This window comes from Phaethon aethereus, assembly GCF_964289735.1.
Source record: "Phaethon aethereus genome assembly, chromosome: 18".
Classification (NCBI taxonomy): Eukaryota; Metazoa; Chordata; class Aves; order Phaethontiformes; family Phaethontidae; genus Phaethon; species Phaethon aethereus.
In genome coordinates, this window is record NC_138594.1 from 6596700 (window position 1) to 6611334 (window position 14635).

The 14635-nt window shown below is 44.7% G+C and overlaps 2 protein-coding genes across 4 annotated transcripts in view; one reads left to right on the forward strand and one right to left on the reverse strand.

The window, feature by feature from the left end:
- The window catches only part of RECQL5 (RecQ like helicase 5), a gene marked incomplete at its 5' end in the record, with an annotated part of 36693 nt that overhangs the window by 14695 nt on the left and 7363 nt on the right, over positions 1 to 14635 (forward strand). For all 3 annotated transcript variants that reach the window (XM_082008125.1, XM_082008124.1, XM_082008126.1), the window contains one exon: positions 13928 to 14155. In XM_082008125.1, the coding sequence (XP_081864251.1) occupies positions 13928 to 14155 (228 nt within the window). The remainder of the gene's footprint in view (positions 1 to 13927; positions 14156 to 14635) is intronic.
- SMIM5 (small integral membrane protein 5) lies at positions 430 to 2091 on the reverse strand (the record flags this gene model as incomplete). Its single annotated transcript, XM_082008127.1, has 2 exons — positions 430 to 551; positions 1965 to 2091. The coding sequence occupies 2 exons, from the start codon at positions 2089 to 2091 to the stop codon at positions 430 to 432; spliced, it is 249 nt and encodes an 82-aa protein (XP_081864253.1).

Consider the following 14635-nt stretch of genomic DNA (forward strand, 5'->3'; position numbering starts at 1 on the left):
CCTTCTGGATTAATCACTTGTGAAGACAGTGGGTGCTGCCTAGCATGTGGCAGCTTACATGTTCTGTGCTTTGGTGTATGGTTTCCATGCTCACAAAGGGAATCCTTGGCTGGCCCAGCCACACGGCTATCACTGGGAAACCGTGTCTGTTTTCTCAGCAGCATGTGTCCATGCACCCCCACCCCATCCCAGAAGAGGGAGACAGTGATGGTAAAGTAGCGTTACCTTTCTGGTCACACCACGGAGCCCAGTAATGGCTGTCACAGAAAGAAGGAATTCCAAGCTGTGATTTCTGGTCCTCTGAGTCATATTAATTAATATTGTTATTGCCATTTTCAGTGAGCTAGTGTAGAAAGTCATTCCCATAGGACTGAATCATGATGTTCATGCATGTCCTTGATAGTAGGTTGTGTCACCTCTTGTTGCACTTCATGAATGGGCAATTGGGCGGACTTGGATCTTCCGACGTCTGTGGTCAGGATGTCCGTCACAGCTACAGCAGCTATAGCAGCAGCAACTGCAGGCAATGATCATAAGCAGCAGAACAGTAACTGCAAAGAGAAGCAAAGGACATTGCTTCATGATGCAGGAGCAATCACTCGAGAATAACCCTACATCTCCTCCGAGCAGTTGCATGAGCAGCAGAATGAACAAAGCGTGGTTTCTTGCCTTTCTCCCCCCGCCCTTCATATCCCCATCTCCTTCCTCCTAAGTTCCTGCTTCCTTGTATTAGTTATCCATTTAATCTGGACGATCATTACGGGATATTTCATGATCTTAAAAGCTATGTACCAAACCACCACAATCTTTACCTGCCTTAATGGGCTGTTTTTTTGGAGGTGACATGCAGTAACTAAGTAGAGCTATGTGCCTGGAAAGGATGGAGATCCAGCTCTCCCCATAGTTGTGTCAGAAGCAACTCAAGAAAATTTGGTTAGTCAAACTAGCAGTTGCATTTCTGAAGAGTGCAAGTAGTGTACCCTTTAATGAGGATAGATACTCGTGACTGTGGTTGGCTTTACTGTTTCTTCTGTATTTAGCTTGAAAAATGCAGGGGTTTTTTTCACAAAGCAGTGGGCTAACTTACTGTTATTCTACACTAGGCATAACGGTTGGCGTTGGGAGAGATATGTTAGCTTCTCTGGAATAGAAAAAGATGACATGTTTAATCCTGCAAAACATGTAAGAGTGTGTGAACGTGCACATGTGTGTGCATGTATTCCTTAGAAGTCTGGAGCTGGGGCTGGCAAGTTACAGGACCTGTGGGGAACCAACTGTAGGTATGAAAAAAATAAAGCAGCAGGTGTGTCTTTCTGAATTCCAGCCCAGGGAGGAGTGTCCAGGCTGGATACACACCCTTCCTTTCGGCTGGGAGCAAAGTGTACCTCTCTGAGGGGGAGGGCCTGCCTTCCTTCCTGTTTGTTTTGCCATTGTCTAAACAAACTTCATCCCCCTCGATCAAGCAGCTCTTTGTTATGTCTTCCATGCCATCCCCACACAGAGCAGCAGGAGGGCTCTTGCCATTACCAGAGGAGAATAAATAGGCTCAGCTTCCTCAGCTCAGGCTTCCACTGAACTAAGCACAGGAATGACACCCAGAGTCTCAGACTTTAAGTCTCTTTTGTGGCAGTGAGATGCCCTAATACCATTTGTCGTAAACTATCTCCTATGCATCAAAATATTGCAGCAGCTCTGGGTTGGTTGAAATACTGCTGTTTAAACTAATGCTTAAATGTAAGAGCTCTGGGGAAAGCTATACTGTTGCCTGTCATGCTCTACATGCGTGTAGAGATACACACTGAGTATTAAAAAATTACCTAAAAATTAAACTGGGCCTCAGAGCACAGCCTGGAAAACAACTGCCAACACCACCAACACACCAACAAAGATTATGGAGCAAGCTGCTGCCCCTATAGAAGAGAAGAGACTTTCTGACACCCCTTTACCTCCACCAATAAACTCACCGATAAACAGAAGAACCACACAAAAGGACACAATCTCCACGGGGTCAGCCTTGGGCAGTTTCTGGAGCTTAAGGAGAAACTTCTCACCAATGGTTTGCATTTCCTTCAGAAAGCCTTCAGAAGACATTCTGGCTCAATCTCTCCAGGCTTTATGCTGTAGAATAACCAAACAGAGAATAAACCTTTTCACTGACTAATGCTAGGAAGCTGCCAGCCTTCTTATAGAGCTGGTGATCACAAGGAAAACAAGTTTATCTGGTCTCAGTCCTTGTTCCCAGTAGCTAAGGTGGAGGACTATTAATTGTCTACGTGTTCTGGCACTGTTTTAATTTCAGAATCTGGCTTTGAGGGTGCTTTTGTCAGCTGCACTGTTGAGCAAAGGCAAAATGGTATTTATTCTAAAAGGACACTTATTTCAGCAGGCATAGAGTTAGACCTGGACAGTGCTTGCCCTTGGCTTTCAACCAATGAAAGTATTTTATTTTTTTTCCAGTTGTGCTAACTTGTCTTTCCAGAAACAAATGCAATTCTAACTTGACTTGAATTCCAAAAGCTGAACTCCAGTGGTACGTAATTTTCAGTTGTTTTTTACCGAGTAACACAAAGTAGACCCCCTTGAAGACTTCTTGCACTTTCAGCTACAGAAAGACCCTTTAAAAACTAAGGCACTTACTTGCAACACCTCACTACAATACCATTAATAATGTTTTATCAACCAGTTTTACTGAGTGGTGATATTAAGAGCTAAAATCTGTGTTCAGTGGGGACAGCTGGATGCTTTTCAAGTTCTTACAGATGACTGGAAGTTTTATACAGTAGATAAATGTAGCTTTCTTCTTTTAAGCCACAGTCTGTTCTAATTGAGCAATATACAAATTGAACAGTGGATGTCCACCCATCACTGCTGGTGATGAGCAAAGCAAAAGCCCCGGGATCTATCAGGGAGATACCTCCCTTGTGGAGCTAATCCTTCCTGCCCTGCTCAGTAATCTTACTCCTTCTTTATTTTCAGAAAGAATGATCACCAGGAACTATTGTTACTGAAAATATTATTAGTCTAGTCAAAGTTAGATGCCTTGGTTTAGCCACTGATGTTTGCTGTTCTTTTCCCCCATGAGCAAAATTTTGGAAGGCATTGCAACAAACAAGCTTGCATGAGAGCTATGGAAGTTCAAGTTTTGCTTTAGTCAGTAACTGGCATAGGATATCGTTGAGAAATAGCCATAGTTTTGCCTAAAACAAGTGTTTGGACAGGCCAACACTTGGATGGATTATGACTTGTGTCATTGTTATATCAGACTGTACTTGCTTGTGTGTTGTAATAGTCAATGCTGTTTTATGGGACTTGAACATTGCAATTTAATATTGTAGTCTTGGTGATAAGACAAAGCCAAGTCACCAAGACAGTACTTCCAGAATAAGCCAGCTAGCTCATTACTGCACATCTGGTTTGGTTAGTCAAACAAATGGATGCTTGGAGTTCAGTTTTTCTAAACACAGTGAGGACAGAGAGACCTTGGCTGTTTCTTTGCATGCTGGGCTTAAATACTACAGTGCCAAGTTAAATTACATTTTGTATGTTTATGCAATTCAAAAAGGGTTTTCTTTGTTCTTTTAAATCCAAGCTAAGGAATACAAATCGGAACCAGCTGGTTTCCTAGGGATGGGGGTGGGTGGAAAATCCACATCTACAGAAAGATCTCTGTGCAACTTAGCAGGGAGGCATAGCTGTGGCCTTTTGACCTGAAAAGGTCACTTTTGAGAGTAGGGTTAAATAGTTCTTACCGGATGATTGCCGTACCCCAAGTGAGCTGCTCCAGAAATGGCTGCTTTATCCGTTGCACAGTGCTGTCGGATTCTGTGTCAGCAGGTTTCCAGTTTTGTTTCCATTCCAAGAGATGGTGGTGCAGGCAGAGGTGAAGTGATTTGTGTCTTCTGCTCTTGGCTCTAGAAGAAAAACTTAAAAAAAAAAAAAATATTTCTGACTCTAACATTCTGAAAATATATGTTCCTTTTTGGGGTGTTTCTCCCTGCCCAGAAGCTCTCCCAGTAAGGAATCTGCTGTAACCTTTCAGACCTTGCTTTGAGCTACACCAGAAGTATAAGAGCCAGGCTTCTGAGTTTGGGTATACAGTGTAAAATTACTGATCAGGATTGTAGAACTCTAGGTGGCTTAGCAAAGTGCCTAGCCTAAAATGATTAGAGCTTGTTGTCCCAGTAATGGACATACCTCTGCCCATGGTACCTGATCTGGAGCTAAGTGAAGGAGTTTTTATTCTAAAACTTGCAAGGAATGTTGCTTGTTTACCTTGGTTTGAACTTCTTCAGGGACAAAGTTTGATGTTGGCAGTGCAGTCTCCAAGCTACCCATGAGGAAGCAAATGTTTTTCTGCTTGACTGCACTTCTGACTGCACACTGGTTCCAAGGGCTCTCGCTGCTTTGGGATTTCTGCTTGTGGAGCACAGCAAAAGGGTGAAGAATAAATTACTTCTTTAAAAAAAAAAAAAACCAAAAAACACTAAAATTCTCCCAAGAAAGCTAGTTACATTAACGGACTTTTGTATCTTCCATTCTACTTGTGATGTAAAGTCTTTGGTGAGGACTAGTTTTGATTGTGACCTTTTTCTAATTGATTCCATCAGAACCAAGATCTTACCCTAGAGATTAGCATAAGGGTAAGGGTAGTGCTGTGTGACTTAAACAAGTTGTTTTATGCATCTGCCTTATCTTCCTCCAGAGCACAGGACAGATGGCTGTTAGGGGCAGCAAAGCTGATGGAACTGGTTACGGAAGAAATGCTGAATTTCACAGGGCAACTTAGTCTTCCTAACGCATTGTCAGACTAATGTCGTGAACTTTTGCTCCATAGCTGTAGCTAGAAATCATATGAAGTGAAAATGGGGTGAAGAGTGGCAAGATGAGAAACTCGCATAGAAAAGAAAGTGAACACAATGCTGATGTCTTGTGACAGGCAGTTTGGAAGTTCCTGCTGGGGTGGGGTGGCAGCCTGAAATTTGTGGTTTCAGCTGTTTCCTCTTCTGGCTGTTCTTTGAAAAATAACTCATCTGTCTGGTGTTGCCAGTGGGACTAAATCATCAATTCTTTCTGCCCTCCTCTATGTTACAAGGTCTGGCAGGGGAGGGAATAAAACGCATCATCTAATTTGGTTTTATTTGGTTTTGAGAAAAAAACGCTGAATCTGCCATGTGCCATGAGTTGTTAGCCTTGCTTGAAAAGAGAGAGCACAGTACTAACGCAAGGGGATGCCCGACATCTGCAGGTGTGCTGCTCAGCTGCAAGGATTAGATGAGCCTTTAAAACCAAAGCAGCATGGCTTGTGTTTCTGTAGAAACAGATTCCCAGAAAGTACTAATACTTGTTTTTAACACAGATTCATCTTGCTGTGCCCACTGAGTAAAGCTGTGAAAATTGCCATAATAGCACTGAAATTATCTTTCAGAACTGTTTTAATGGACTTATGCCATACTGAAGCACTCTAAGAAGTTGGCTTCTCAGCCGTTTTGAGAATACAGCCATTAAAAGGTCTCAATCTAGACATTCAAGGCAAAAGCCTTGGTCAGGGCTTCTTTGTACTGTGAACTGGCTGTGTGTGGTAGTTTCCAGGCTTCAAGCAAGAAAAAGAGTTTTGGAATGACCATGTAAGGTGAGGTCCCACATCCCTCTGTCTGCCTTAAGCTAGTCAAGTTGCTGTAAGTATTTTGTAATGGATGTAAATTGATGGGGGTTTTTTTGGTCTATCTTTGGTTTGGAAAGCTGTATCCTATCTGTGTGTCTACACAGGTGCATCAAAAGTTGAACTGTAGAGAGTGGGTGAGCTTAATTTTACTGCTGAGGAATGAGACACTTGTTTAGCCATAACCCTGGTGGCATTTGAGCAGCCTATTTCAGTGCAAAGAACATGAATTTGAGTTTGTGGTTTAGCCCTAGGACTGGAAGTTAGTAAATGCAGGCAGTTTTCTTGGCCTGCCAGTGATGCTAAGTGGTTGTGTGACTTTGGGTAAGTCATCCCATGCCTCTGTTAGGTGACTTAATCTCTGCAAAGTGGTAGAACATGTAACCACCATCAGAGGTTTGTTTGTTGTGTGTTCCAGTCTCTAACATGCTCTGAAATCTCTAGGTAGAAAGACAGTAAATCCCTGGTTTTGTTGCAGTTACAAAATGAAATGACCTTTGCTTGCTAACTGCTTGTTACACTTCAGTCATTGCGCTCCTTTAGGATGAAAGTAGATGAAAGCATGGCTTCTGCTCTTGGTTGCTCCTTACCCAGCCATGCTCCACAGGGTTTTAGTTCTCTTGACATGTTCCCAATCCATTGGTTTTACTGTAGTCCCTCTGAGAATCTTTGCTTGTATGGGTTTGTTGCTATAGTAATCTAAAAATGGGTTTGAAGCTTTGGAAGGGGGGATTTGTTGGTGCTGCCCTGAAGCTGCCAATGCCTCTAGACCTAACGCAGCAAGTCCCAGTGAGGGTGAGTTGGATATCCTCCACTGTGCCCATCACCCATATCAGCAGTGCTCCAGAGACCTTACAAAGTAGCACCTCCCTGATGTGCTCAAGCAAGTAGAATGCCAGGGCAACATTCTCATTGCAATGTTGTCTTTTTCCCAAGACTGTGGCTGTGGAGAAGCAAATATTTTGTGTTGTTTTTACTCAGACAAGTCAAACAATTTGGTTTAAATTAGACAAATACAGGGATGGGAAGCCTATATGGATTGTGGTAGCTTATTTGGTGGGAAATCTTAGAAGGCAATCCCAGCCTCATGGAAGGAAGGTGCTGAGCAGCTGAAGGGGAGGGTATGCTTTTTATTCTGGTCTAAAACTTTAAAATAAACTCTGACTGTATTTGGCCACTTTCTTAAGACCATGAAGGCTTGGGCAGGTTCTAAGCCTACCAGCTTTGTTCTTGGTTCCTGAAATGTGCTTCTGATTTCGTATGGATAAGGTCTGCAACGCTTCCTGTCCTAAAACAGTGCTGGGCTGCTAGGTGTTGTTACAGTTCAGATGCATTTTGGCAGAACATGTAATAATTCCTGTACAATTGTTTATTGTTCTAAGTTTGTAATGTACTTCTGAGATGAAAAGGGCTATAGAAATGTAGTCGTATTATCAATGCATGGTTTTCCCTCATCATTGTTAATGCAATGTTTGGTGCCATGACTGTAGTTAACCAGCCATGTGAATGTTAACTATAGTTCACAGACAAGCCCTTTTTTTCTAAAACAGGAGTGAACAGAGCCAGTCAGACCTATAATTCATTCCCAAGTAGATGAAAATAGTTTCCAGTATCAAGAGAATTTAGCTTTTTAACAGCACACACCCAAACTGGTAAACGGCAGCTCGGTGTCATGGGAGAAAAGCTTTGACTTTGTCAGCTGGTCTGGAAACGGCAGCCACACATTCTTCCATATTATAAAGCTGCCCTGACTGGGTAGCCATTTGGCTGGAATACCCTATTATCTCCACCAGCCACTATTTGGAGATTGGTTTTGAGGCAGCACCATAAATATTCCTTCCCTCCACTACAACCTAATATTAGGTTAATATAAAAAGGCACTGAATTCCCTGCAATAGCAGTCTGAGAAGCCCCACTGGGGCACTGAGCTGAGAGTCTCTCCACCTCTACAGCACACTGGGTTTTCTTCAGTCCATCCCACAAATAAGTCCACAAAACCCCACAAGATAATTCCTCACTACTAGTCCCATTTTTAAGAAGTGGAGAAACCAAAGCACAGAGCCATCCACTGAAAGGAAAAGGTCAATTTTAAAAATAAACCTGTAGCTCTTCTACAGGAGAACTTTTTTTAGGGTTGCTGATGCTTGAATCTAGCCTGAAAGTCTATTCTAATATTAGCAAAATAACCATTTCCCAGGAAGCTGACAGAGAGGTAGCTATGTGCCTGTGAAAGCCTTGTAAATAGTTACTTCACAAACATACTGGTATCTATCAGTAGTTTGGTGTTTGAGGTAAGGCAGCTGGAGCCCTCTGAGAATGCTGGAAACACCTTCTCCATCTTCTTTCAGCCACCTCTGTGTCCTGTCCTTGGCTGGTCTCAGACGTACAGGTCTCAGAAATGTCATGCATTTTTGAGTTTTTTTAAATATGCTGGTCTGATCCTAGTAAAGATGCCACTTGGGTCTAGGAACTCAAAACTGAAGGCTGCAACAGCTGCTTCCTCAGAAGCTGTGGTTGCGCGGGGTAGTGGTGAGGGCCTGCGTGGAGGTGGGTGCTGCTCTCCTCACCCAGCTCTCTTGCAGGCTCTTAGGGTCCCTGCCATCCAGCATGCAGCTCTGCTCAGTGGCCCGCTGCAGGCTGCGTGGGTCAGGGGTTTGCATTACAGAAAGGATCTGCTCTATCAAACTTGGTTTATTTTGTACCTCCACTCCCATAACCGCTTTTGCATTGCAGTCAGGCTAAGAGGCCCGTGCGCTATGACAGCTGTAACACAAGCTGTGTCCTGCTTCTTTTATCCAGACATGTGTTTCATATTGCTTATTCCCCCCCCCGTATATGTACAACACGGCTGTGGCTGGACAAGCCCCCAGCCAAACCCGTTAAGATTTTCTTTTGGCAAGGAAAACTTGGCATGTTTCTCTACCTCCCTCCCCTGCCCTCTGCCCTCACTCCTCCCTTCCCCACTCCCCCCGCTTTGTTTTTCCCGTACTTTGAGAAACCATCTTAACTGCAACAAACAACCCACAGAGACCCTTCATTAGCAGGGTGGAAACTTCCCTCCAACCCCTTTGAACCTAGGGTTAGACTGGAGGCGTGTGGGTCTTAACTACTAGATCTTCTAACACAGGCAGTTCCAATTTGGTGTTTGTACAACACGTAGGTCAGAAAGACCTGCCCTCCCTTCCACATTAATGGCAACAGAGAGAAGTGGAAATACCTGATCCTTAACATTCCTCCCTACAGGCATCTGTAGGATCGGGAAGACATATTTTTGTGAGAATTGGCTTTCTGCCTCACTCCCTACCTGTTGTAAACAGCTGACTGCCCGTGCACCTCCTGGAAGAGGCAAGAGGTCCCAGCTCAGTGCTAGGAGCTGCAAGAGCTTCCAGAGTAACAAGCTTCAGATAGCAGAAAATGAGGGCTTATATGGTCGGTCTCCTTGCCAGCCCCCTTCCCACAACTGGCAGCAAAGAGATGGGAGTATAGCTTGTGGGACACCTCTATGTGAAGCCAAGGCTTACAATGGGTAATTAAATGTGTTTCGGGGATCCTTTTCCTCTTCCTTCCCTTCTCACTGCATTCAGACCTGATGGTCTTGTTACTGTAAACCACAGACCACGTATGTGTATGTATGTGTGCTCAGAGCAGTGGTTTCTCGTGCTGTTTTGAATAGTAAACCCGCATCTGTGCCTCATACACGAGCTGATTTTTTTTTTTTTAATGCTCTTGTTAGAAGCCGTGTAAAATCTTTCCATTTATTTCTATTGGACACAGATGCTTAACTTCCACAGTATGCTAGTTCCCCGACCAGGGCTTGTTTTCAAGCTGTTTGCTTCAGGATTTGGGGGATAAAACTTGTCTCAAGCTGGGAGGAGCTCTGGAGAAATTCTGTGGCTGGTACCTACTTGGTTTCGCATGCGGTTGCCTGTGCTGGCAGCTGCTCTTTAATGGCACATACGCTACTTGTACAGAGGAACAGACCAGCTCCCTTGTCCACACTAAATATTAACATATCAAGTCATCACTGTGGAGAATGCCCTGTGCTAGACCTGCTTATCAGCTAAGGTCACATTCTGTAACAACGACAGAAAAATGAGCAGACAGCCTTTCTAATCAGCACAGAAGTTGCTTACTCCTGCTCTGGCTGCCGAAGCAGTGCCAGACTGCGGGCTGGCCCCTTTTGTTAGCGGTACGGCTGCAGCGCAGCTTTCTGCAATCCTATTAAAAGCTTTTTCTCTTGCCACCTTGGCTCCCGAGTGTCCCTTGCAGATCAATTCAAGCGAGCAGGCTCTGCTCCGGGGCCGATTTTGCAGCTCACTCTACAGAGAGCTACAAAAGCTCCAGCTACTTGCTACTAGCTGAATGCTAAGGTGCCACGCTTGACCGAACACCAGCAATAGCTCAGCCTTACCCCAGCCCGGCCGCGAACTCTTCTCCTCTTGTTTTTCCTTCTGTCTTCTTAAAACTTTCACGTCATCCTGCCCCTCATGCTGGCTCGTGTCTCGCTCCTCGCTCGCTCCTCTCTGCACTGCTGCTGACAGCCAGCTGTTGTCTCTGCCCTTTTTTTTTTTTTTTTTTTTTTTGTGTTACCGGTTGTCCTGGAGATGCGAAGTTTCGTGTTACGCGAGTGCCGGGAGCGCGGGCGGGCGCGAGGAGCCGCCGGGGCCGAGCCCGCCGCTGGTGCGCGCCCCCCGGGGCGCCCGGCTGCTTCGCTGCGCGCCCTCCTCCTCCTCCTCCGGGCATCGCCTCCCAGCACCGCCTGGTCTTCCCCCTCCCTTTCAGTTACGGCCTTTTCTGCACCGGGACTCGAGTTGGTTCCTTGCGATGGTTCGGGGGGGTAAAGCAGTTAACTTTGTGCTGCCCAGTTTTCTTCCGACTGACGGGGGAGAGGGCGCTTCTCCTTGTGCTCTCTGAAGGGGCAGAGCAAGAAATGCCAGGACGCTGCAGCACAGGCTGGCACGGACAGGGGAGCAGGGGTGATAGTGAGATGGTGAATTTGCCCCGTGCCCTTCACCAAGTCATTTAGTCTCTTGCTTTTTTGCTTCTTGTATTCTGGGGACAGCTGACACCCACCGTCTTGTCTCGAAGGGTTGTTCAGCTGATACTACAAAGCATCCAGTCCTTCAGACAAGTGCAAAATTGTCATTCCTCATCAACCTCATAATTTGCTCTTCTATTGGCTAAAGGTCATTAAATGGGTTTTGTTCAGCAACTGGCATATACGTAAATAATTTGTCCTCATATGATTTTTGTCTATTTAATGCTTTCATTTCTTGGCTTTATTGCAAGACTTGCTGGGTTTTCTTCGGGGAGCTCTTCTGATGAGGCTGTGTACCCTTCTTTGGCTCATATGAGGCTTCTTTGGCTTTTTTTCTGGTATATTTTGGGAGAGGCAGAGCTTGTTTTGGGATGTGTGACTTTCCTTCTTCTCTGACAGTTCATTCTTTCTATTAATTGCAGGAATAGGGCTCCTGTTTTACCTGGTGTACAAAAGCAAGGAGTACCAGAAGGAGGCATGGTGCTGGCAGCCATGTGGCCAGTTTAGCACTTTCCTGAAATGTATTGCCGCAGATCAAAAACATGTTAATAAACCTGATTGTTGTTTGCTCTTCATCCTATTCCATGATGTAAAACCAGGGTGGGATGTCTCAAATTAAATAATTATTTTAGATATTTTTAGACATTTAGACAATTTAGACATTTATGTTTAGACATTTTAAAGACTGGTGGTCAGCTCATACATACTCCTATTGAAGGGTGGGGGAGGCAAATAATACAGTTGCATATTTAAAAGATTAAATAATTTTAGGACATATATAATAATACAAACTACCATTAATTTCTATAAATCGGCTCTCCATCTTGTGGGCATTAGTCAGGTGCTTGTGTGACTCGGGAGGTTTTCCCACCACATGTTAATGCATAAGCAGGTATGTTTTGGAACATCTTGTGTTCAGTTAAGCATTAATCCAGTGGTTCCCCCCAGCATCCCTACTGGTAACTCTGGTTTTGTCCTTCTGACTCTGATTATAGGATTGCAATCTTAGTTCTGCAACTGAATGTTCGTTATGACCCAACTCATGGGCACCACTGACTAAAGCGGGGCTGTGGCCCCGATTTGGGTAATTCTGCAGGAAGATACAGGCAGTTACAGGAGGCTGGATGGAAAAGTCTTGGCTTTACAAGCCTGATGGGTTAGAAACTATAACCTCTCTAAATTCTAGTGGTTTCAGAGCTGATCTCTACTTCCACCAAAGCCTTCCTTTGGAGCATCTCTCTTGTTTGCATCAAGGGATAGAGGTGTGTGTGGATGTCCCTCCGCAGCATAAGCCTGGTGAGTAGGCTATAGGAGTGAGGAGAGGGCTTGACCATTACTGTATGCCTCGGTTAACTCTAATACAGATCAGTGCGTGTGAGAGAAAGAAACATGGACTAATGAGAATGCCTGCCTGTTTTCTTTTGGGGAAACAAAAAGCTGACTCGCAGCTCGCTGACATTTCTATAGTCACGTTGCATTGGCAGGAGAGGCAGCACCAGTAGTTCTTTTGGAAAGGCAGGACAAGGGGATCAAATGTGTTGTCCCCATCCCAGTCCCCCCACCCTTCTCCACCATGTGAAAGGAGCTCTTTGAGTGCAAGACGAGAGTGAGTCAGTGAGGCTCCGCAGGGGGATATAAAGCCAGCTTTGTAGTAGCCCTCTCTAGCCTTTCAGTGCCCTAGACCATGCAGTGCAACGTCACCCTGTTGCAGCCCTCCTTACCTGAGCAGGGCCAGGTCCTTCACGCTTCAGCACACACATTTCACAGCTCTGGCGACAGTAATCTGTAACCTGCTGTTCTGCTGCTTCACTTGCTCTTCTGCTTGGTGAGTTAACCTCCCAGGCCGTGGGAATGCGTGAGCCAGCTGCCGCTGTAGACCCTTGCAGGGTTGGTTTGTGATGCTTTGGTAGACATGCAGTTATGTTCCCTGCAGACACATACACGCACGCATACAAGTTAAGAAGCAAACTGCATTTGTTAGATCTCTGGCAAGTTCAGACATGCCTTAAAGGGTTTATAATGAGAATAAATGAAGTGCTTGCTTTCTTACTTTTCCCCTCTGTGACCCACTTTTTGTAGACGAAGTTGGTAAGCCAACTAGGGCACTCCTTGGTAGAACAGAAAAATCTCCACTTTGTTCTTCCTTGCTAATTAGTTAAGCTAATTCTCTTCCACAATAACTCTTGTTGCTGCTTGGCTGCAGGATTTTATCTCTAAATGCCTGATGAAGTAAGTGTTTCTGTGTATCTAGTATCAGCATTTTGATTAAGAGACAACTGGCCACCTCTGCTGTGAAGCCCAAGTTTTAAAAAGCTCCTCTAAATTCTGGCTGCTTTCTTAAAAAAAAGAAAAAAAAGTAACCACCTGCTTCTTTATCTAGTGAAATCGGTGTCTTCACTGGTTTAAGTTAGGGAGTGTTCTAGAAGAGAAATTACTTCCTGCCTGTATTACTAATGAGCATATCTCTGTCACCAAACTCTTTTTTACATACCCAAAAGCACTCATTTTTGCCAGAAATCTTTTGAAGATTCCTGGAAGAATCTAATCATCTTCACATGGCTAGTTTGCTATGGCTGGTGGAGCTGGTTGTGCAATACTGTATGAGCAAATGCCTGGTTTTCATGGATGTACGACTCTACCCAGATTTTGGCTGCTGATCTGAAGCATGTGTTAGCAGATCAAGACCCAGCTGGTATTACCTGAATAGTGCTCCCTTGTGAGCTCAGTCTGGACTCCATTTCTGTGACTTAATGTACATTCTGGTCTCTTCAAATGTAGATTTCCTCTCCTTCAAACCACAAACAATAAAATTAGAAGCTCTCCAATGTGAAATATATGGTCATACTCTGAACTCTGAGGTGTAGGGATCAACAGGACCTCTTCACATATTTATCCTAGAGCCATTCTGATTGGACATGGAATATATTTGGCCAATGATGCAGATTTAATAACTGCATATTTCATCCACCATGCCTTTTGCAGATCTCAAAGGTCTGAAAGCATTTAGCAGAAGAGATTGACACCACTGTTTGTTTTACACGTGGGGAAGTGGAGGCAGAGAGACCATGAGCAAGGTGCCAGGAGCAGAACCCCAGTTCTGCTCCAGGGTTTAATCCCTATGATTCCTACAAAAAACACTCAAGTCTTTATCAAAAGACACCTTGCATTTGGAGGGTGGAGTTCTTGTCAATAAAAATAATTACCAGATCATTTTCCCTTTTGTTTCCTAGATGTCGCCATGCTGCCATAGCGAAGTACTTTGGTGATGTCACCCCACCTTGTAACAAGTGCTGTGATTACTGCAGGAACCCAGGGGCAGTGAAAAGACAACTGGAGTCACTGGAGCGCTGCAGCAACAGCTGGAGCAAAACCTGCATTGGGCCCACAGGTTCCTCCTGGGATGCCTATGACCCAGAGCTGTATGAAGGCGGGAGGAGAGGTTGCAGAGGTTTTAGCAGGTCTGTACTTGGTAGCTGAAGCTCAGTTCATAGGAGCTATCAGAAAGCAGAGAGCATCTCCCAGCTGCAGGCCCAGCCACTCCTATTTTCAGCACATGTTTCTGTGTGGTGGTATTTTCCTGTAACTTCCTGGCAGCAGGAGCTGGAATTTCATTTTCCACACACTTTGGCAGCCTTGATCACATTCACGTCCCAGAGAGCCAAAAGCTGTTTTGACTGACCTAAGAATTGCCCTGCAGAATGTAACTGGTTCAAGAAACTAGCCTGAAATTTTTTGAAAGCAGTAAGTGGGCTCAACCCGTTTACAGTCACAAGGATCAAAAATGTTTACACTGAGACCAACGTGACAGCAAAGTATGGCATGGTCCAGAGTTCATTCCTGACTTAGTACAGCTGTCTGTGGGCCACTGACAGGACTTAGTCATCACAGAGGATGTAACAGAGCACCAGTGTCAGCTTCTTCTGCAGATAGATTGCTAA